The following is a 21,155-nucleotide window of genomic DNA, read 5'->3' on the forward strand; positions in this document are numbered from 1 at the left end:
GAGACCGACCGGGCCGGGCTGCCCTTCCCGACGGGTACCGGAGAGGAGAAAGAATCGGGGCTGGGGGCCTGCGGCCACATCAGACGTGAGCTGCCCTGGCCTCAAGCGAGAGCGCAGCCACGCGTGGGCGGCTCCCCCGCGGGGGCTGGCGGGCCTGGCCCGGCTCTGCCGGGCACAGCCGCTTCCCCCGGGGCCCACGGTGTCACATCCCAGTGTCGCCGAGTGCCGCCGCCCGAGAAGCGACCACGGGCCGGGCCGGGAGGGCCTGAGCTCGCAGGTGGCTGTGCCCGGGGCTGGGCGAGGGGCAGGGGTTGGACGTGGCCCCCGGTGCCGCGAGCTAACATTGCGCCTCTCTCCCCCAAGGAAATGCTCCAGGAGAAAAGCCTGTCTGAAACCGAGGAAGGGTTTCCAACAGCCCCCGCGCCCGGCCATGCGGACACCTCCGCCGGCTCCCCCGTCCTCGGCGTAGCCGGGGGGAGCAGCACGCCGCTCAGCAGCCCGCAGCTCCCCGACCCCGAGCAGGTACGCTCCGTCCGGCCCCGCGTCCTGCCCTGCTGCGCCTCACCCCCGCCACCAGCCCGGCCCGCCACCGCGCATCTCCCCCGGCTACGACACGGGGAGGGATTGAGGGGAAAGCTCGTATTTCTTCACTTTTCTTCGGTTTTATTTTTTATTGTTATCATTTTATTTTCCCTGTCCACAGCCGTGCCCCGCCGTCGGTGTGTAAGTCGGTAAAGGGCGAATCCGAGCACTGAAAGCCGCGGCCGGCAGGGCCCGACCCGTGGCGGAGTCGCCGCCGCTCCTCCCGGGGCTTGCGGCCCGGCGGGGAATTCACTGGGGGTTTTCCATCCCTAAATAAAACGCGGCTTCTGTGCCTTCACTCCGCGCGGGATGCGATGTCCCCGGCATCCCGCGGAACGCACAAAGCGCAACCCTGGACGTGGATGCTCCTGGCCCCGGTTTTTGGGAGGCTTAGGGCGAGTCTACCCCAACAGACTTTTTGTTGCCCTAGGAAAAAGAAAAAAAAAAAAAAGAAAAAGAAAAAAAATTTCCATTTAGCCGCAGTGTCCTGCCTGGTTGTGAAAGTCTGCAATTAAAACCGGCCTCCGTTTGTTTCTTTTATTTTTGGCAAAGAACAGCGGAATTTTTGAGACTCCGTCCTCCTCCCGCACAGGCTGGTGGCTTCGCCCGGAGCCTCGGCTGCAGCGCGGGCCCTGAGCCCCAAAACCCCAGCCCTTCCCAGCCCTCCTCGCAGGTTTTCTCCATCGTTTCTTGCTGTTCTCATGATCTTAATTCTTTTACAGACAATAGAAAATATCAAAGTCTATCTCCATGAGAAGGAGCTATGGAAGAAATTTCATGAAGCTGGTACGGAAATGATAATAACCAAAGCAGGCAGGTTAGTGAAAATTCCCTGGAAACATGTATTGCTTCTGATCTCTGTGAAATGTCCTGTTTGCCAAGACTATGTTTTGCAGAGCTGGTACAGTCAGTAGCATTTAAAAAATATTATTGTGATTGCAGATTTAAGTAAGATCATTTTTTCAGTGTAAACTGTACATGTGTTTAAGTATGGCAGTTGGAATGTAAATGCAAAAAAATATTGTGGAGTCGTTTGGAACATTTAGTCCCGATTCTCTCTGGTAATTTTTTTTAAAATTATTTTTTAATTAGGAAATTAGCATAATTATGGTGTTTTGGATTTTTTCCCCACAAAGCAAACCCCCTTCTCTTTTCTGTGCCGTGCACTAAGACCTGTGCTGGGACCAAAGTTTTAGCAGTGCAAAGGTTCTTTTAATCTCAAAACTGAAAGAGAAATGGGTGCCGCTTCTGGGTAAAAAAAAAAAAAAATCTGTTTTCCCTTGCAAACAAATAATTATTTTTATGAAAACAAAGCCCCCTCAGTGTGCACACCCAGGAAGGGAGACCAGAGCCTCAGAGGTTTCGGTTGCCCAGAGAACTCAGCCCTGCCTCTGCTCAGGTCTCCCGTGCTGCTCTAGTGGGAGATGGCAGAATAAATGTCAGAAAATTAAGAGTCAGAATTAAACCTCAGACCATCACCGGCTCGGGAATTAGCTAATTCCCAAGAAAATTAGCCGGGTGTCACTGTGGGTACCAAAGTATCTGCCCTTGGCTTCTGCGGCAGCGGGCTCACCTCGCTGCTGCTGCTGGGAAGGAAAAATCGAGGCATGAACATTTAACTCCAGCGCGGCTGAGTGCTTCTGCCCTCCGATTGCTTGTTTTACACCATGCTAGCAAGCTGTGCCGCCAGACACTCAAATAACGGGGAGAAAACAGTGGGAAAAAAACCACAAATAATTTCTGTGCAGTATTTATTTCTCTGTGGTCTCTGATCCTTCGTGCAGAGCAGCCGTGGGTGCTCGTGGAGGGTGTGTGTGACTTTTCTCTCGTTTGCTGCTCACGCGGTGAGACCCAGAACCCAACCCTCGGCACTGGATTTTTGGGGTTGATGAGCTCTTTCCCTCTGCTTTCCTCCATCCCAGCAATGCTGCTCTGCGCAGCAGCTGCTCGCTGTAGGCAACTTGGACTCTTAATAAGCAAGAAATTCCCATTATTCCCCTTGGAGAGGGGATGTATGTCCCAGGAATCTTCAATTTATTTGCTATGTGGCTGTTTATGGAGTGATGGTGCAGGTAACTCTGTCCTTTTCACACCTTATTTTGGCATATAAAATCTCAGGGCTTGTTCTGCAGCGTCTGCTGATGGGAAGCGCCGGGTTCATTTGGACGAGTCTGCTCCCTAAGTCAGCTCAGATGAGGGGATCAAGACCTCAGATATTTCACCCTTAATTTATAGTATCTGAGTGTGCCTGTGGAGACGTGTAATATCTGTACCAAATTCTAGACCCTAAGCATCCCAAACGTGCATGTTATCTCTCTGTAAGCCTTAACGTGGCTTGTTTAAACAGCTCCATATGGACAGGGCTCAGTCCCACATTCCTTGTCCGGTGGAGCTGGCAGTGCACCTTTCAGGAGGTGGGATGAGGCGTAGACCACAAGATGTACAAAAACTTGGGTTTTTTACTTTATCTGAGCCAAATTTTCCATTGGCGAAATTCAGTGCAGCGCCATCGAGCTAAAAGAATTAATTTTATTTTTAAGAACAGTTTTGAATTTAAAAAGATAATGAAAGAAGTGGCTGAAATGCTGCTGAATAAAACAAAACAAAAGAACCTTTTTTTTTTTTTTTTTCATTTGGTTCAGCTGCAAATGGTGTCAAAATACAGGACGAGGGCTTTTATCGGTGTTTTTAGCAGCGAGGCACAGCCCCGCAGCCCCGGGACCGGCTCGGTTCCCCGGCCCGGGCTGAGCTCTACCTCAGCACCGACAGCAAAAATACACAAAATAATTAACATAAGAACGGCCGAAAAATCGAACAACTTAAATGCTGGTGCCTGGAGTCTCGGTTCACAGCGGTGCCACGCGTGGCCGTGCTGAGAGCAGGGCAGCCCACGAGCTGCAGTCTGCTGCTAATCCCCATGCAAAGGACGAAATGAAAATTATTACTTCATGCAGATTTTATTTTATCCAGGCTATTTAAATAGAGAGTCGCAATAATAAACCTCCTCTTGAGCCAATTAAAAAAACGATGGTTAATGGAGATTTGTGTGCGCTTGCATTTAGCATTGGGGGGGTGTGGAAAGACGGAAAGCGGCTAATTGCAGGCACTAATCAGGACTCTAATCCCCCTCCCAGCAGGCACAGAGATGCCCCTGAATGCCGTTAGTTGAAATCACTTAAATGTAGGTCTGTCTGACCTCAAGGGGCACAAACGAAAAGAAATGGAAGCCTGATTTTTAAATTTCAAACAACAACAAAAAAAACCCGAGTGACTTTAATGACAAGTTCACTCAATGGAGAGGAAATATAAAGCTCAGCGGAAGCGTTAATTCCATGGCAATGGTGTAAAATAGCTTTTTTTGGTATAAACAAGGCAAATATTGATAACTTGGTTGGGGGGGAAAGGGAGAGTCATTTGTTTCGTTCTTTGTAGAGCTCCACAGAACGAGCCAACTATAAATTATCGAGAATTTAGGGCTGAGAATTACTTTAGGGGATTATTACTCCCTCTTAGGACTGATCTGTAGGAGATATTAGGAGAACACAGCAAGCTCAGCATTGAAATAGAAATCATGTTGTTGCCAAGAAAGTTTGATTTATAAAGTGGAAACATCTTTAAAATGCACTCGCTATCTTTTTAATGTCCGACTGCTTCATTGTGGGAGGGGAAAAAAAAGATTATTTTATATTAAAAGGATCATCAAAAGATAAAAAGTTTATGTTAGCAAAGTTCCCTGAACTTTTTAGAAAAGCGCTCGGATCCCTCAGAGCGCCCGTGGCAGCGCCCGCGGGATGGGCGCCGGCTCCATCACTCAGAGCCTTCCTCCCCTTCCTCCTCTTTGAGGTTTGCTCTAATTACTGATTTCTCCTCCGGAGGATTTTCTGGTGATGGTTTTAAAGGGCTGAAAGATTTCCCCGTCCCCGGCGCTGCCCGGAGAGCTGGGTACCCACGGCTGCCCGAACCGGAGGGGAACGAGAGGAAAAGCGGCCACGGGTGATCCCTTTAGGCGCTGCCCATCTCCAGGGGCGTTTTGCAGGGCAGGATTTTCGGGAGGCAGAGGGAATCCCGTTGTTTGAGCAGCCGCTCTCCGCGGAGCCCCGGCGGGGCGGCCGCTCCCGGTCCCCGTCCCCGGTTCCCGGTCCCCGGTTCCCTCTGCAGCATCCCGGTTCCCGGTTCCCTCTGCAGCATCCCGGTTCCCTCTGCAGCATCCCTGTTCCCATCCCTGCTCACAGCGCGGTTGCAGCGCTTTGCAGGGATGGGGGGAATGAATCCAGCACCCACAGCGAGCTGTGAGTGCCTGGTTTTGGAAATAATTCTTCACAAACCTTCCCGTGTGTGTGTATTTATATATATATGTGTGTGTGTTAAAACAAACAAAAACTCCTCCAAAACCAAACCAACCAACCAATCAACTTTAGTAAACCAAAATAAAACTAGTTTTTAGGACATCAAGGTCTGAAGAAGTATAAATGCTTTGGCTAAGCTGGTTCAGCTTTCCTGTGTGAATAATCCTTTAAAAGTTAAATTTTCCATGGCTCTGTAGGGCATATGGATGCCCAGTTCTCATTACAATTAAAGGGAAATATTTGTCCAGAATCTTTTGAGGCAGTTACAAGAATTTCTGCTGATGGTTTTTGATCCAAAAGCAAACCTTAATATCCGAGATCAACGAAGGAATGTGAGCCATCAATTTAAAACATAGAAATAAAATAGATATTTGAGGAATGTTTGATCTGCTTGCTCCTAAATTTGGGGTCCTGGAATTATCCTGTTCAGGCAAACTTTTAGAGAAAAAAGCAGGAGTGAGCTCCAATGGCTCTTGGCTGTGCTGCTAAAGTTGTCGACAGCTTTGGCAAGGGGGACGGAGCTTGTGCACGCCGAGGAGGGCAGGGATGGGAGTCTGGTTCCTGATACACTTCTCTCTTCAAGCAGCCATCCCTGCTTTTTAAAGACATGGGATGCTCACAGTTAAGGCTGTTCCCAAAGCTTTCCCTGCTTGTCCTTGTGCTGGAGCTGTGGCACGGTGAGGGGAGGCTTTGGTCAAGCCCAGATCAGCTGGGGAAGGTCCCAACCATTGTTGGAGCTCTGCTGCTGCCCCAAAGGCTCCTGGACACCAGGGCTGTGGCTCCAGCACTGCCAAGGCTGCCTCAGGGAGCTGGGCTGGAGAGGGAGCAAACCTGCCCTGAAATGCTGTTGGTGACCATGCTCTTGCCCAGGTTCTCTCTGAGGCACCTTTGTGCTGTGCTGCTGGTGCTGCTGGCACCACCTCTCCCATCCTCCTGCACGATGGGACCTTCTCTGCTCAACTTGTGCTGCAGCAGAATGAAAGCCCAGAGATGCAAACCCATGGCCAGGAGCCTGCCCGTGCCTCGAGTCACCATGGGGCAAAGAAAGGAAATGTTTCTAGACCATGAAAGCAGCCATCCAGCTCACCAAGTTCTCAAGTATGTGAGAAACAATGTTTTATTTAAAAACTAGATGTGCTAGCCAGAAGGAAAAAATACAACCTCGCCATTCCAAAATATAAAAATCCCTTAACTGTCTGACCTTCTCATCACTAGGTCATGGTCCTGCCACCAGATAAATCTCTGCTATCTGCCCATAGACTGAGAGTTCAATGTTGCTTGTGTTAGTGACAGTGAATTTGGGGCTGAAAAATGAACTACTGATGAGAACTCCTGTTGAACCTGTATTGTTTGTTATTCTGAGGCAAGGATCTGGCATGGGCTAATCCAGCACTTCAAAGTTAACTGCTCTTACTTTGTATACAGAGCGTCATAACGGAGTGGCGTGGGTGATAAGAGAAATAAGGGACTGAGGGTTAGGATACACTGGGAAAATGGGACCCTGTTGAAAAACTCTTTGATCTCTTTAAAGTATTTTCTGAAAGCAAGAATCTATCAAAAAGGAAATGCCATTTAAAAGGCTAAAAGAAACAGCTGACATCCCCAAATTTGTTTTAATCTGCCCTGGAGAATATTCTTTTTAAAGATGCGTTAAGTCAGTGGAAGAAATACTTGTCGAAAGAAGGGAAATCAGAAAAAAATGAAGAAAGGTCATCAGAATGGAGACATAGTTCTTGAAGCCTCTGCACACCATTCTTTTCCCTTCTAACAATGAAGACAAGGAGAAGCATCCTCAAGCAGCCATGGCCAAATCTTAAGCAGAATTTGGGGCCACATTTGTTGTTATCAGGGATGCAGGTGTGTCACCTGCCTTGGTGTTCTGAAAGCATCGCTGGAGGCATCTCAGCATGCCCAGCAGGTTCTGAGGAGGAGGTTGCTCAGCCATGACATGGCTTGTTAGCCAAGATGTTGAGTGAGAAATTGTTTTCTGATCCTTTCACAACCTGATCTGCCACAGGCAGCACAGCACGAGAGCTTCCAAAACTCCAGTCACTGCTTTACTTGATCATCCCAAAAGCAAGGATTGTAACATCTCTCTTTGTCTTTGGAAATCTTTGTCTTATTGTCTTAAAAAATAGAATTTCAGCTGCTGAGCTGAAGTGCTTGGGGATGTTTTTACCCCCTTGGAAGGACAGAAGAAAGCACTCAGCAGTATCTGAAGGACCATTCAGATCTCAGGGACGTGCAGTGAGCACCAATCTGGGTAAATCCATGGACTTCAGAGAGCACTGGCAGCCTTTGGTGAGGGCATGGCTTGGGTTGCTCAGGTGTCCTGGTTCCATGCAGTTTTCTCTGTGGAAATACTGTTTGAACTCCCTGCTTGCCCTGTGCTAGTCAGAGACATCCCTTCCCAGCTAATGCATCCATAGGGCCATCAGGAATGGTGTTGGCATCTAAGGGGAGGTCAGGTTCCATCCTGGTGAGCAGGAGGGTGGTGAGGGTTTGTTGCTGATGTGCAATGTGGCACAGCACAGTCACTGTTCAGATGAGTGTTTGAGCTCTTCAATCAGCTCTGGTTCTCTCCACTTTTCTGGTTTGCCATCCCCAGCCCAAAAAATAAGATTTTGCTGGGCATGGGAGCTTTGCAGCCACCCATCTCTCCAGGATCAACCAGACCTGCTCATCTGGGCATTAAAACACACGTGAGATGCCCACAGAGAGGCCAAGCCTGCAGAGCCTGAAAGGCTGGGAACTGCTGCCCCAAAGAAAAGCAAAGCTTTTCTCTTATCGCTCCCTTCCAAATCCAACCAGCCAATTACACATCAATTAAACTTTGTTTGAACAATAATAGAAGCTTTGGCTCCATGTCAGCAACTGCTCCACGGTTAAGGGGATTGGATAGTAATAGTATAAATAAATAAACAAGAGATGCTTATTCTAACAGTTCATTTTAAAACAATTTGTGAATATCATGTAGAGATAAAATGTGCCTAGCATAAACTTAGCTAAGCAGTGACTGCTTCATTATCAGAACAAATAATTCACTAGCACATCATCTTTGAAGCTTGGGAGGCCTGTGGAATTGTGCTGCTTGTTTATTTTCCTGGCTTTTACTGTTTTTGCTACATTTATCTGCAGGGAGGGTTTAGCTGGGGCTGTGGCAGTGTGGTGCCAAGCTCTGGTGATGCCAACCCTGCTCCCACTGCCCAGGTCCCCAGCCCCTCTGCCCTCCCCAGGGCATCACCCAGTGATGGATGGGGATGGGATTTTAATGCCATGGGGTGTCCTGGTTGCTTTTTTTGAGGGTGCCTTTCTTCTGTGAACATAAAATCTGCTTTAAGTTTTGCCTTGTGAGGGGCAGTGAGAGCTGCTGCCATAGCACAGCAGCACTTTGTCCCTGCCAGTGCAGGGGTGGGACAGGAACGTGCCTGGCAGAGCCACTACACCCAGCAGAGAGCTTCGAGGGGCACATGAGACCCTCAGGATAGGGCTGAGGAGCCTGGATGGCCCCTTCTGCTCTGGCTGGAGCTGGAGGGAGGGAGAAATGGGATTGAATGTGCCTAAAACTGGAGTCCCATCAGTTTTTGGAGGCTGTTGGGGCTGGTGCTTGGCTGCTTGTGCTGAGTCCTTTGTGCATCACAGGGGTGCTCCCAGGGCTCGTGGCTGGTCCCTGGGTGGGCATGGCAGCTGTGGGGCTGCTGGTGGCTGGTGGGCCCTGCTCCCTGAGTGGCTCTGCTGCCTCCACCTAAGGTGTGCTACTGGGTTGGACACACACCTGGTGTGGCTTTCAAAAAAAGGAGTATAAATTGGAAGGAAATTGGTCCAGTGCTGGACGTCCCCGTTCCAGGGGTGGTGTTGTCATTGGCACATTCAGGGCATTTGCTGCAGCCCATGGACACTGTGTCCAAACAGGTTTTGGGTCTGAACAAATGTGATGAGGCCAGAAATTGCTGCAATTAATCTCCTGAGTACTGGTGGCTCAAACTTCACCAGACTTGAGTGTTGCTGTGCTGCACTTGTGGCCATCACTGAGCCCTCACCGAGCCGCCCTGTTTGCCCAGGCAGGGCTGCAGCTGCCCTTGGCACAGGAGGTGCCCTGAGGATCAGATGTCACCTGCTTGCACACACTCCTCCCAGGAGTGCAAATTCCCAGTTTCTGTCCCCAGTTTCTGCTCAGCGATGCTCTCCCCCGGTTTGGAGCCGTGTGGGAAGGAGGGTGGATAAAACAGGGATCTGCCCGGGTCTTGCTTCAGACCTCCCACCAAAGCCAGGCTGAGCTTTCCCAGAGCTTGGCAAGACTTTGGCAAGTTTTATTGCAGCACTGGGTGATTCTTGTGCCTCTGCCGGTCCCCGAGCAATGGATGATGAAGCAACCTATTGTGCAGGAGCTGGCCGGAGCCGAGCATCCTCCGCGGAGCCGCCCATCCGCCCGAGCTCCTGCCTGCACCGCCTGCCAGAGGGGCTGCTTGTGCAAAGCTGCTGCTCAGCTGCAGCTCCTCGTGGCTGTGAGTAGTTCCATTGACCTGTAGTAAATTTGGGGAAGCAGGCAGGTTTTTGGCCCCTTCCCAGGCCTGACAGGGAGCTCTATAGAGCCACTGTAGGCACGGCCTCGCTCCCGGGCAGGGCTGGTGCGGCTCCACCGTGGGTTTCTGCTCCCTTCTTTCAAGTGGGACATTTAATAAAGGCTAGGACATGATATTAGGTGCTGTCTCTTGCTTTTTTTTTTTCCTTTTTAATTCAATCTCTATGACTGCATTTCCTTGGCCCCAGCTCTCGGGTTTGTCATGCCTTCCCATCAGAGATGCACAACCCATGTTTGTATCATACTGCGGAGATATTTACTAAATGAGCCTCTGCCAAGGGGTTGAGAAATATGTTTTCATTAAGAAAATTAAACTGACAAGTCCCTGGACAGCACATTAGTCGCATATTTTTTCTTTAAGGCCAAAATGCAGCAGCTAATAATAATGATGAAATGTCCATGCACAGCCAAATTACTAAAATCTACCCATGTTTTCCTGGAAAAGAATGTGGAGAGTTGGCAAACTTGGTTGTAGCTGGGTCTGTGGACTGCTGAGTACAATGCTACCACTGCGAGATAGTGAGTGGTTTGCAAGTTAAGCAACACCTTCAATCAGATGTGAGTCCCCATTTGTTATCCTTAAAGAATTTCAGCTGTATATATTATAGTAGTACTTTGGCTCTTTGTATTTATTTTAGAGGGCTATACTAAAGAACATTATAAACTCAGGCATGTCCATGCTATATGAACTCCATATGCTGAAGCTTAATTTTAAATGCCATTAAAAAAGCACTTAACATTTACAATATATCAGTTCAGCTACTTTAGCAGCTTGGATGTTCTACAGTAAATGAAATGATTGAGGGAAAAAGAAATTCAGAAGCTCAATGTTATAAAAATCCCCAGTGCAGGTATGACACTGTCAAATTGTGTTCATTTCATTTATGGTTTTTAATAATTTTATCCTCTTTTTTTTCTTTTTTTTTTTTTTTTTTTTTTTTTTTTTTTTTTTTTTAAAATTCCTTTTTAAGGCCCAATTTAAAAAAAAAATCTTGGCATTCAGATTGGATTCCTTATACAATTTTTTTCAATGTGTGAATTGGGCTGTGTATTCACAAATTGAAATGTCCTACTGTATTTACCCAGGTGCTTACCTGTAGGAGGACAAGGTTAAGAGGAGTGCAGAGTTTATGAATGAAAATCAAAGAGGGACATTGCTAAACCACCCCTTTTTAGTCCAGGCTAATTACATGGTAAACATCTGGAATTTATGCAGGGCGGTTAAAAGAGTCAATTGAAACGATTTTGAACAGGGCCCATTTTGTTGCCTTCTCCCCAAGCAGCAACAAAATGGTGCTGCAGACTTGGACCAGCTCAGGAAAAGAGGGATAAAGTGGGGGACAAAGTGGCCTTGATGTCTGATGGAGAAATGACATCAGGATTTGGGCCCATCTTAATTCACGTAATTAGAACGAGTCCAGGATGTGGCAATTCTCATCCTCCATCCCCCTGTGCCGACGGGAAGGAGAACTTTGTGTCCTGGCTGGAGGGCTGTGGTGAGCCAGTTTGCTCTATTGACTCGGGTGTTTTTACTGGATGGGGAGGAGGTGGGGAGGATGGAGCCAAGAAAATAGTTATTCTGAGGATGTGAAGTGCCTAATCCTGCAAATCCTGGCTGCTGACACGGCCTCCAGGGATTGGGAAGCCCATGGCAGTGTCACTATCCATTAGGGCCCTCTCCTTTGGATTGCAAGGCTGGGCTGGGATGGAATCTGCTGTTTTCACAGCCACATAGCTTTATAAAAAGGTATTATTTAATATCACAAAGAGTCTTTAGGCCTGTAAGGCATGTAAATGTTCTCTGTGATGCACTGGTTTATGGGATGCTCTAGTTTGGTGTTGGTTGTTGGAGCCAGTGGGACAGGCACATTTTGGTGGGAAACTGCCATGCTCCAGGCTCCAGCAAGGTTTAATGGGTGTGCTGTGAATTTGGGAAATCCAGGAAGGCCAGAGGAGCCTGTCTGCACCACCACAGGGTTTAACCCTTCTTCTCCCCCAGGCTTTACTATTCCTGAGTTCTCAGTTTGTTGGAGGGAACACAGGGGTAGGTAGAGATGGGACCTGGTGGATATTGGGATCGTATGGATGACAAAGCCTGCGCTTGGTTTCCTCTGAAATGTAGTCAGGTCTCCTGACTTTTCACACCCTTGAACAGCAGCAAGAAATCTGCAATTTTGGTGCTGCCATAAGCCAGGTAGAGCCTCCTGTAGAAGTAAGGGCTCCTTGTCCAAGCCTCCCACAAACAGGGATGAGTTGACCCCTCTGTACCTCTCTCTGCACCCTCCTTTTCCTGGATCTGGCCCATAGCCCCCCTCCCTATACCCTTATCAAAATTTCTGTCCACTTTTGCACTGGCACACACTCTGGAACGAGAATTTAATTCAGGTATGAACAAGAACCAGCAATGTCCTCACATGAATCCCTCTGATGGTGGATCTGCTTTTTGGGCTGCTGCTGCAAGTTTCCATCAGTTCCAGTGCTTTTCATCCCTCCCTAACGTGGTAACCCTCTGCTTTCCCAAAGGAGGATGTTTCCCAGTTACAAGGTCAAAGTGACTGGAATGAACCCCAAGACCAAGTACATTTTGTTGATCGACATCGTCCCGGCTGACGACCACCGCTACAAATTCTGTGACAACAAATGGTAAGACAACACTTCTGTTTGCATGCTTTTCCATAGGAAATTTGCAATTGGATCAACCATTTGTTGTACAAACTTAGAAACCGACAGAAACACCTTCCCACAGGAGGGACGCCAACATCCCAGAGCTCTCTTTGCTGGAGCAATGATGGACACAAGAGCCAGGGCTGGACGTTTAAACCAGACAAATATAAAATGAAATATTATTAACAGGCTGGGTGGTTAACTGCTGGAAAAAAGTGCTGCTGGGGATGGTGACTTGTCCATCCCAAAGAGTTCTAGGCTGGGGAGTTTTCTTGGAGAAGGTGCTTTAGGCCAAGCATGGGTTATCTGGCCATGTGCAGTGTAGGAGGGTAAAGCCACAGCCTGCTTTGTACCAGAGGCTGGACAGGATGATCTAATGGTCCATTTTGGCCCTCAAAATTAGGTCTCTATGTGACTCAAGAAAAGTTCTAAATTCCTTTCTTCCACAGTAATATTTTGCTTTTAGGAGAGCAGCTATAAAGCGAAATATGGGGTGGTTTACTCAGAGCCCTGATTCTCTTCTATTATTCTTCCCTTCCCTGTGCCTTTCCAAGCAAAGTTACTTACCCGAGAGGCAGCTGGGGTTTTTGCTCTCTGACAAAGGAAACGTGTTGTTTTCTCTTTTGATTTCCCCCCACAAAATGCCCGGCAGCCTCCCTCAGTGCCACTATTCGCTGTGGTTTCCCCAAACCCTTCCCCTGGCTGCTGCCTGGAGAAAAGCAATGGAAAATTTCAGAGGGAACGAGCTCAGTGACATCCCAGAAAGCAGAAATTATTTACTTGCACATTAGGGCTGCTCCAGTTAAAAAAAAAAAATCCCTTTTCCGTGTGCTTTTGTCCCGGAATGCCGCTGGGTAAGAGGAGTGGACTGAGGGGCTCTGCACCACGGTGGCCACTTTGTGTGTTTCAGACATTAAACACGAGATGATGGATAGTCCTGAACTCTGTTTAATTTAGCTTTTGCCAGCCCTAGAGCTGTTTCCCCTTTTCCTTTTATTGCTGCTGGAAAGTTTCTGTTGTTTTTGGTAATATTGCTTTTATTGGGGTTTTATAAGAGGAGAACAATGTGGAGTAATGAGGGCGTTGCCATTAAATGATGTCTCATGGCTGGGCCTTGTGTCCATGAGAGCTGGTGGTGGTGTGGGGCAAGGGGAGCTGCAGAAGAGTGCTGGGCCAGAGTGGGAAGCAGCCCCTTCCCACTGGGACAGGCTGTGGGAGCCCTGCCTGGCTGTGAAGGGTGCAGCCACACCAGTTCTGCTCCTGCCCACAGGTACTTTCTGCTGTGCAGGGCCATCTCCCTTTGCAGAAGGCTCTTTGAAGGCTTCCAAAAACCCAGACAAATTTTCCTCCTTGAAAAGTGTCTCCACAATACCCGTGTGAGGACACTGCCCCAAGGAAATCCCATGTGGGAGCAGGGATGGGGTTACTCTGCCAGCCTGTGATGCTGAAACAAGAATCCCAAAACCCCCCGTGAGCAGCAGGAGCCTCCCTGACTCCCCTTATCCCAGTGCATCCCCCCAGGGCTGGCAGGAGGGTTGCTGGGATGAGTCCAAGGACAAAAAGCTCTTCCATGTGCCAGGGTGATGCCATGTGTCCCCTCTGTCCTCAGGATGGTGGCTGGGAAGGCCGAGCCGGCCATGCCGGGCAGGCTGTACGTGCACCCCGACTCCCCGGCCACAGGAGCCCACTGGATGAGGCAGCTGGTGTCCTTCCAGAAGCTCAAACTCACCAACAACCACCTGGATCCCTTTGGACACGTAAGAGAGACATTCTGCAAGGGCTTTGGGTGGAGGTGGGCCCACAATGCTGGGTTTGTGTCTGGGATGTCACAGTTAATAATCGTTAATTTAATAATAAGGGACAACATTATTTTGTGCTTGGGGAGAGTGTTTAAAGCAAAGGGAAGGGGTCTGTGTGCTTCCCCTGCTCTTGGAAACACAGCCATGACTGGCTCAGTTGTGTCCTGCTAGATGCCACTGAGGTTTTCTTTTCAGCCCAGGAACTTTCTGGGCAGTGCTGTGGGATTTTTAGCCTGGCACGTGGTGCATGCAGCTCACAGAAGCTGGTTGCATAAACTCCTGATTTTCCAAGCTGGCTTTGGCAGCCCTAAAAAAGATGAAGTATTTTATTTGGAAATTTTTGATTCATGTGTATTGGGAATGCAGAGGTGGGGAGCACACAGTTATCTGCCCCAGTGCATTTAACAACTCAGACCAAGGGCCCTGGCAGCCTGTCAGGAGAGTGAGTGCTCAGATACTGCATATAAAAACACAGACCTGTCTGGTCTGCACAATTTGAGCTGAAAGTCATGTAAAAATAAACCATCCTTGGTGAGAGGAAGGGAAGAGAGAGTTTAAAATCCTTCTAGGTTTAGTGCCATCAGCTCCTCCTTGTACCAAAGGTAAGAGAATCTAATTTGTTTCATCAAATGTGGGGTTTAACCTGATGGTGTTTTAAGCAGCAGCAGTTTGGAGGGCAAGGGAGGCTGTGAGAAGGGTGCAGAGTGGGAAGGGATGTATCTGTCTTGCTTAAAATGATTGTGCATCGAGCCTCTGAAGAGCAGCTTTTCACTTGGAGTCAGTGTCCTGATGCCTCCCAAAGCTGTCCAGAAAGTGTGATAAGAGTGATTCTGGCACAGCTAAATCAGCTGGACCTTTAGGAGGTTGACTTCAGAGGCAGGAGAACTCCACCAGCTTAAAACACTGCTAAAAATCCAGAATTTTTGCCAGTGTTTGTAATTTTTTGCGGATTTTGAGCCTCCAAAAGCCGGGCCCTGACAGGGACTCGGTGATAACCCAGCCCCGTGCTGGGCCCTGACCCCCTCCCCACCCTACTGACCCCACTGAGACATGTGTGAGCTTCAAAGGCTCCCCGGCACCCTTTAATGCTGCTGTTATTAATCACAGCCCATCTCTGCTCCCCTGAAGGGGGGAAGCACCACAGAAATGAAATGAAACAACTGTGTCAGGGCTCTCTCTGTAACAGTGACACGAAGCCACCCCTGCCACCGTTTGGCTGCCACAGCCATCCCGAGCTGCTGGCTTTGCACGTGGCATTTTTTCACTCTGTGTTTTTCTCTTGGTTAACTCTGCAGCTTAATATACGACTGTTTATGCTGTAAAATGTAAACCATAAAACATGCAGGATGTGCGATGTGGCTGTAAAACAAACAGGATGTGCCGTGTTGGTTTTGCAACTTTAAACGTTTGCTTTTCCTGACTTTGTCATTTTTTAACTGAGATTTTAGCACTGCATTTTAACAGGGAAGATTTTAACCCCCTCCTCCTTTCCAATGAACAGCCTGCTTGTCTTTTCCCTAGTGAGACAGTGGTTTGGGTTTTGGGGTGATATCCACCAAGCTGTGGCTCCAGATGAGCCCTGCTCAGTGCCCTTGGGCCATGTGCCACAGTCCAGCACCTTCCTTCTCACATTAATGGGAAAATGCCTGAAATAATCTATTTTAAAATGCCTGGTTTGCTGCTCTCCTCAGGCACTGACAACATGCCTGGCTAAATGGGACTGAACCCATCCTCAGCTAGCTCCTCATTAGGCTTCTAAATTAATAATCTGATTTAGAGAAGTGGTGCTGCACTTTTTGTGGTGTGCATGGAGGAGAGCTGGGCTCTGCAGCAGGAGAGGGGAAAGGCTCCCACCAGCTCAGGCTGAGAACAGTTCTGCTGTGGCAGGGCCTGTCCCACGAAGGCATTACGTTAGGAATAATAACAGCTTCTCATTTCTAGGAATTTGTTCCCAGTGACTGCAAACACTTTCTTAAAGCTCCCTAAAAAAACAAGTCAGAAAAGCCACAGGGTTTGTTTGCCTTCCCGTGCGCCAGCGGAGCCTGCCTGCGTTTCCTTTTGTCTTTGATTTCCTCCAAACCTCAAAACCACGTGGAGTGAGGATTTCTGCAGCCTTGGCTGGGGCATTTTTGGGTGTGTGGGCAGCTGCCCAGGCAGAGCTGAGCCGGGTCACCCACCCTGGCAGCCTCAGCCACTGCAGTGTCTCCATCCCTGCATGGGGTGCAGCTCCTCTGAGCCAGGGATCTCACCTGAAGGACAGGCAGCAGGAATTTCACATGATTCCATCAACAAATGAACCCATTTATCCAGCCATGCCCTGATTGTGCACTGAAATAGCTGCTTAATATCAGGGATGAGCAGCCCCATGGAGATTATAAGAAGTGGAGGCACATTTGAGGCTTAATGTAAGTAAGATAAACATCTTAATTAATAAACTGTGGAGTTGAAGCCTTTGCTGCAATCCGTGGAATTAGACTGGAGATTATTTACCATGCTGGGGATGTGGGAAATCCTCACTCTCTGATGCCCAGCCCTTTCTCTGCAGCCTCACAAACCTCACTCCTGCTTGCCCTGGCCTGTTATCTGTTGTGGTAAATTATTAGTTACAGTCAGAGGCATGGGAGGCATTTGTCAATGCAGACATGTAAAAGTGAGCAGGTTTTATATCAGAACAAATTCAGAGCTCTGTAATCTGCCTCAAACCCCTGTGGCTGAGCAGGTTTTGTGGCAGGTAAGCCAGTGCCCAGCTCACACAGCACAGCCTGAAAACTGTGGGCTGTATATTTTGCTCCAGGGGGATTTTTCATCCATGAAAGGCTTCTTTCACACCAGGCTTAACAACTGAGGAACGTTCATGTTGGAAATGGATTAAGAAATCAGCAGCCACTGTAATGTTTAGCTACAGTGAGGTCTATCTGATCCCAAAGAAAGCACTGTAAGCCACCTATGCTTAGAGTGAAGTCTGAATTTATGTATTTTCAAAGAATTACATGTAGAGATAATCAACCTGATAGAGCCTCTGATTTACGTGGGGCTGCTGAGTGATTCTGAGCACCAGGGATTTTGGCAGGGCTGGTGCTTTGCTCTCTGATGCCATGGGATAACAGGGCATTTGCAGAGGTGAAAATAATCTTGTAAGTGCCAGCAAAGATGGCACATCCCTTACCCATTCCCAGAGTATGCTGCCTGGGAAATACCTGGCAGTGTTTTCCAGGTGGAAAATGGGAATGACTCCATCACTCCAGGTTATTTTGTGCTAATCTTAGCTGCAGAGGATGCACAAAAATCCCCTCTCTGCTGGAAAGGGGAACATAGCACCTGTATTTCTTCAGAAAGCTCATTCAGGGCAGTATGTGTGTCTGCACAGTGATAAATCCTCAGGAAGAGAATTCCACTCTCTCCAGAGGTTTAAAGTGCATAAAGAGTGGGGAGGAAGGTGCCCATGGGATTGTCCTGGTCTGGGTCAGCTCCTGGCCCTGGCAGGTGAGGGGTGCTCAGGGGGGTGTGAGGCTGCTGAGGGACCAGGAGGGGAAGGCTCAGAGCTGCAGGGAGCTGCAGGGAGGGCGTGGGGAGCCCTTTGGGGAGTGGGGCTGGATGTGGGGAGCCCTTTGGGGACTGGGGCTGGATGTGGGGAGCCCTTTTGGGGACTGGGGCTGGATGTGGGGAGCCCTTTGGCACTGGGGCTGGATGTGGGGAGCCTTTTGGGGACTGGCCAGAGGACTGACCACAGTGGTGGCTGCAGACACGTGCTGGCAGCTCAGGAGCCCAGGACCCTTCTCCTGAGGACTGAGGAGTGGGGTCTGCAGTACCCAGGGGAGTTAAGGATGAGCTGGATGGCAGCTGGGAGAAAACATTCCAGCCTTACCCCAGGCCTCTCTTCCCTGGTTTTGAGCACTCAGAGTCACATCAGGGCAGTGCTGGAAAACGGGAGGAGTGAGAAAATCCCAGGGAGGGTTTGTGCTGTTGTTGTGCTCTGTTGTTGTCAGTGACTCAAGAGGAGTGAGAGCATCCCAGGAGGGGTTTGTGCTGTTGTTGTGCTCTGTTGTCAGTGACTCCACTGAAATGAAACCTCTCTGCCAGAGCACTCAGCTCCTGCAGCCAGGCCAGTTTGGAAAGGCCAGAGCATCACATCAGTATTCTTGAGAGGTTCTGACTGGGACCAGATCGATTGGAAATGAAAAAATGGGAATATAAAGTATATATAAATAGATTCTAGAATATATAAAGGTATTCCTGCAGAGAAACAAACAAATAAGCAAAGGAGGCAAGTAATAAATGGAGATTAGAAGTGGAGGTTGTGACAAATAAAAGCAGATATTTAATTCAATCCCCCCCAGCTCAGCATTGCTGAGCTTGGTTGTATTACAAACTCTGTACCTACCTCACTCCTGGGCTGCTGGTGGTGCCTTTTAATTGCCATAATTACTTTATCTGCTTTTAAAATAAAGCTTTTATTTTAGTTTCTGGGATGTAACCAAGCGAGGTTTAAACTACAGGATATTATAGATGGCCTGTCACTCATGACAGCATTTGAAGTGATATTCCTGTTTTTCTTGACCCAAATCTGCTGTTTACTGGCTTCACTCATTAATGCTGATGAGTTTATTTCTCTTCAGATTTAATATTTGCACACTTGGTTTTATTTGATTATCACTGAAAGCCTTACTTTTTCCCCTAGTCCTGGGGTTTCCTTTTCATTTTTCTATTAATTAAATCAGCTTTTTTCTGCCTGTGCCCGTCAGACGCACTCAGGCACTTTTAATTAGCTCCACGTCCTACTAATCTTGCAAAACCCTAATTTTGATTCATAATTTTTTTTTATTTGTTTGCTTTATGACTTGTGGCCAAGCAGTTTCCTCTCGGGTGCTGGTGGGAGGTTTTATGTGCTGCCTTGGAAGCAGCTTCCCCACCCCGGGCACCGGGATCACCAGAGGGAGGTGGGGAGGGAGGGAGGGAAGGATGGGGCCACTGCAGCTCCTGGGGGCCAGGACAGACACAGCCTCACCCCTCTTGTCCTGCTCACAGCCATCTTCAGCTAAAAATTTCCTGTATTTTTATGTATAACATTTGGGTTTTTTATATATATATATACACATTCTATTTCTTATATATATAATGAATATATTTATAATTATAATTATATTTAATATATTTTTATATATTCTTTATTATTATATTTTATATAATATATTTACATTTATAAGAATATATATATACATATATATATATATATAAATATAAAAAAAATATATATATGTAATCTCCCCCACTACCAAACCACCTTTTTTACCAGTCCATTTAAACCCTTTTGTCCACCCCTAAATTTGCAGGCAATTTTTTCAGAGCATCACTAAGCTTTCTGCTGAAAGAATATCCATGAAAAGATTATTTTCCTTTTCTTTTTTTTTTTTTTTTTTTTTGGTACCCATTAATTTTAGGAAATCAGAGCAATAATGGCACCCAAATAAATTACAAAGTGAAGTTTTACATTGTTTGCTGAAAAAAAAAAAGGAGCAGAGCTGTGTGCCCCTGGGAATGGTGTGTGTTCCACAGGGAGGGATGGATCCAGGGTTTCCATTTCAGTCCTGGGGAAGAAGTGGCCATTGGGTTGGTGGTTGAAAAGAAGATTTACTTCTCTCTGTTAAATCTTTTTGTTGTCACATCGCTGGTTTGTGTGAGTCAAATGCAGCAGATTTTTGGTAAAGTTGAACTGGAATCAGATCCTGAGATGGTCAGGATTGCAGTGGGAGCCAGCCTGGAGAAGGGCAGGGCAGGAGGTGACGGGGCAGGTGACAGCAGGGGGTCACAGCCCAAAACCTCCCGTGGCAGAGTGAGGTGGAATCACCCCAGAGCTGTGTCCCGATGAATTCCAGCTGATGGGAGATGAGAAAGAACCGAGGGAGAGCAAACCCAGAATCCCCAGCTTTGGCCATCCTGTAAGGAACTTTTCTCTGAGCTCATGTTGAACCTTTTCCCAGGATTTTCCAGCTTTTCTTTTATTCCCCTCTGTGCTGATTGCCAGGGCAAACGTGTGGATTTGGGAGGCTCCCCTGCAGCCCTGCAGGAGCCCCTGGCTGCACTCAGGGCTGGGAAGAGCCTGGTCTGTGCCTGCCTTGGGCAGAGAGAGGGGAATCCTCCCCTGGAAGGGAAAATCCATAGGCTGGGATTCAGGGAATACCAGAGCTGGTGCTTTATCTGCTGCAGAACCTGTGGGAATTGAATGTTTTATTTGGTTGGACTGGGTGATCTCAGGGGTCTTTCCCACTGTAAATGTTGGTGTGATTTTCATGCTGGCTTTGGGGTGAGGTGTCCCAGGGTGGGTGCAGGGAAAAAAGGGATCTGTGATCCCAAATCCCCTGGACACATCCCGGGCAGCACAGCTGCGTCAGCTCCAGTGCTGATGGAGCATCTCCAAACCATTCTCTCCTAAAAAACCCTTCAGTCTGGGCTGTTTATACCATCAAATGCTCGAAATATTAATTGAGATGATTCTGCAGAGCCTCCTTGATTAAAGCACGTTTTTTTTCCATGCAGAAAACTGGATTGTCAGGTTTTTGTGCTGGGCCATCACACTCCAGCTCCGAGTCCCAGTGTGGGACCAGGGCCAGGCTCAGCTCAAAGGCTTTTTCACTTTGAAAGAATAGAGGGAAGGAAGAAAGAAGCAGAAAATATATTAAAATGCAAGATTTTATATTAGTTATGTGATCCCCCGGGAGCAACCATAAAATTATGTGGCTTTTTCGTGGCCATTTACTATTCAATATAAAAAGGGGAGTTGCCATAGCAACCACTGCATCATCTGACATCTGATACCTTGGCCAAACAGGGAGCTCTTAAATCAACTCCCCAAATTTCATATGAAAGTAAATACATTTTACTGGTGATTTCAAGGCGAGTTTGCCTTGTGACAAGGAATGTGGCACCATTTCCCCAGCTCAGCTCGTGGCCTCTGGGTCCCATCCTGCAAACTCAGGCCCTGGAGCCGACATTACTCAGCAGTGTGAGAGATTAGAACTTAGAGGAGTTTGTTTTCCTAAGTAAAATTAAATGAAAGGAGCAAATGACACCATTTCTTTTAACGTTTCTTGCTGACTGGGGAATGCCAAAAAAATGAAGTTGAGTTCAGTAACAGCTGAAGTTTCAGCTGCAAGTGTGTGAGCAGCACAAAGGAGGGAGACAGGG

The 21,155-nt window shown here is 47.9% G+C and overlaps 1 protein-coding gene across 1 annotated transcript in view; it reads left to right on the forward strand.

The window, feature by feature from the left end:
* The first annotated feature begins 366 nt into the window (after nucleotides 1-366).
* Nucleotides 367-21,155, forward strand: part of TBX4 (T-box transcription factor 4) — a 29,247-nt gene continuing 8,458 nt past the window's right edge. Inside the window, exons 1-4 of the mRNA XM_041425369.1 lie at nucleotides 367-522; nucleotides 1,305-1,399; nucleotides 12,034-12,153; nucleotides 13,784-13,931. Of these exons, the coding sequence (XP_041281303.1) occupies nucleotides 367-522; nucleotides 1,305-1,399; nucleotides 12,034-12,153; nucleotides 13,784-13,931 (519 nt within the window). The remainder of the gene's footprint in view (nucleotides 523-1,304; nucleotides 1,400-12,033; nucleotides 12,154-13,783; nucleotides 13,932-21,155) is intronic.

Source organism: Onychostruthus taczanowskii, unplaced genomic scaffold, assembly GCF_017590055.1.
Source record: "Onychostruthus taczanowskii isolate IOZ18803 unplaced genomic scaffold, ASM1759005v1 scaffold89, whole genome shotgun sequence".
Classification (NCBI taxonomy): Eukaryota; Metazoa; Chordata; class Aves; order Passeriformes; family Passeridae; genus Onychostruthus; species Onychostruthus taczanowskii.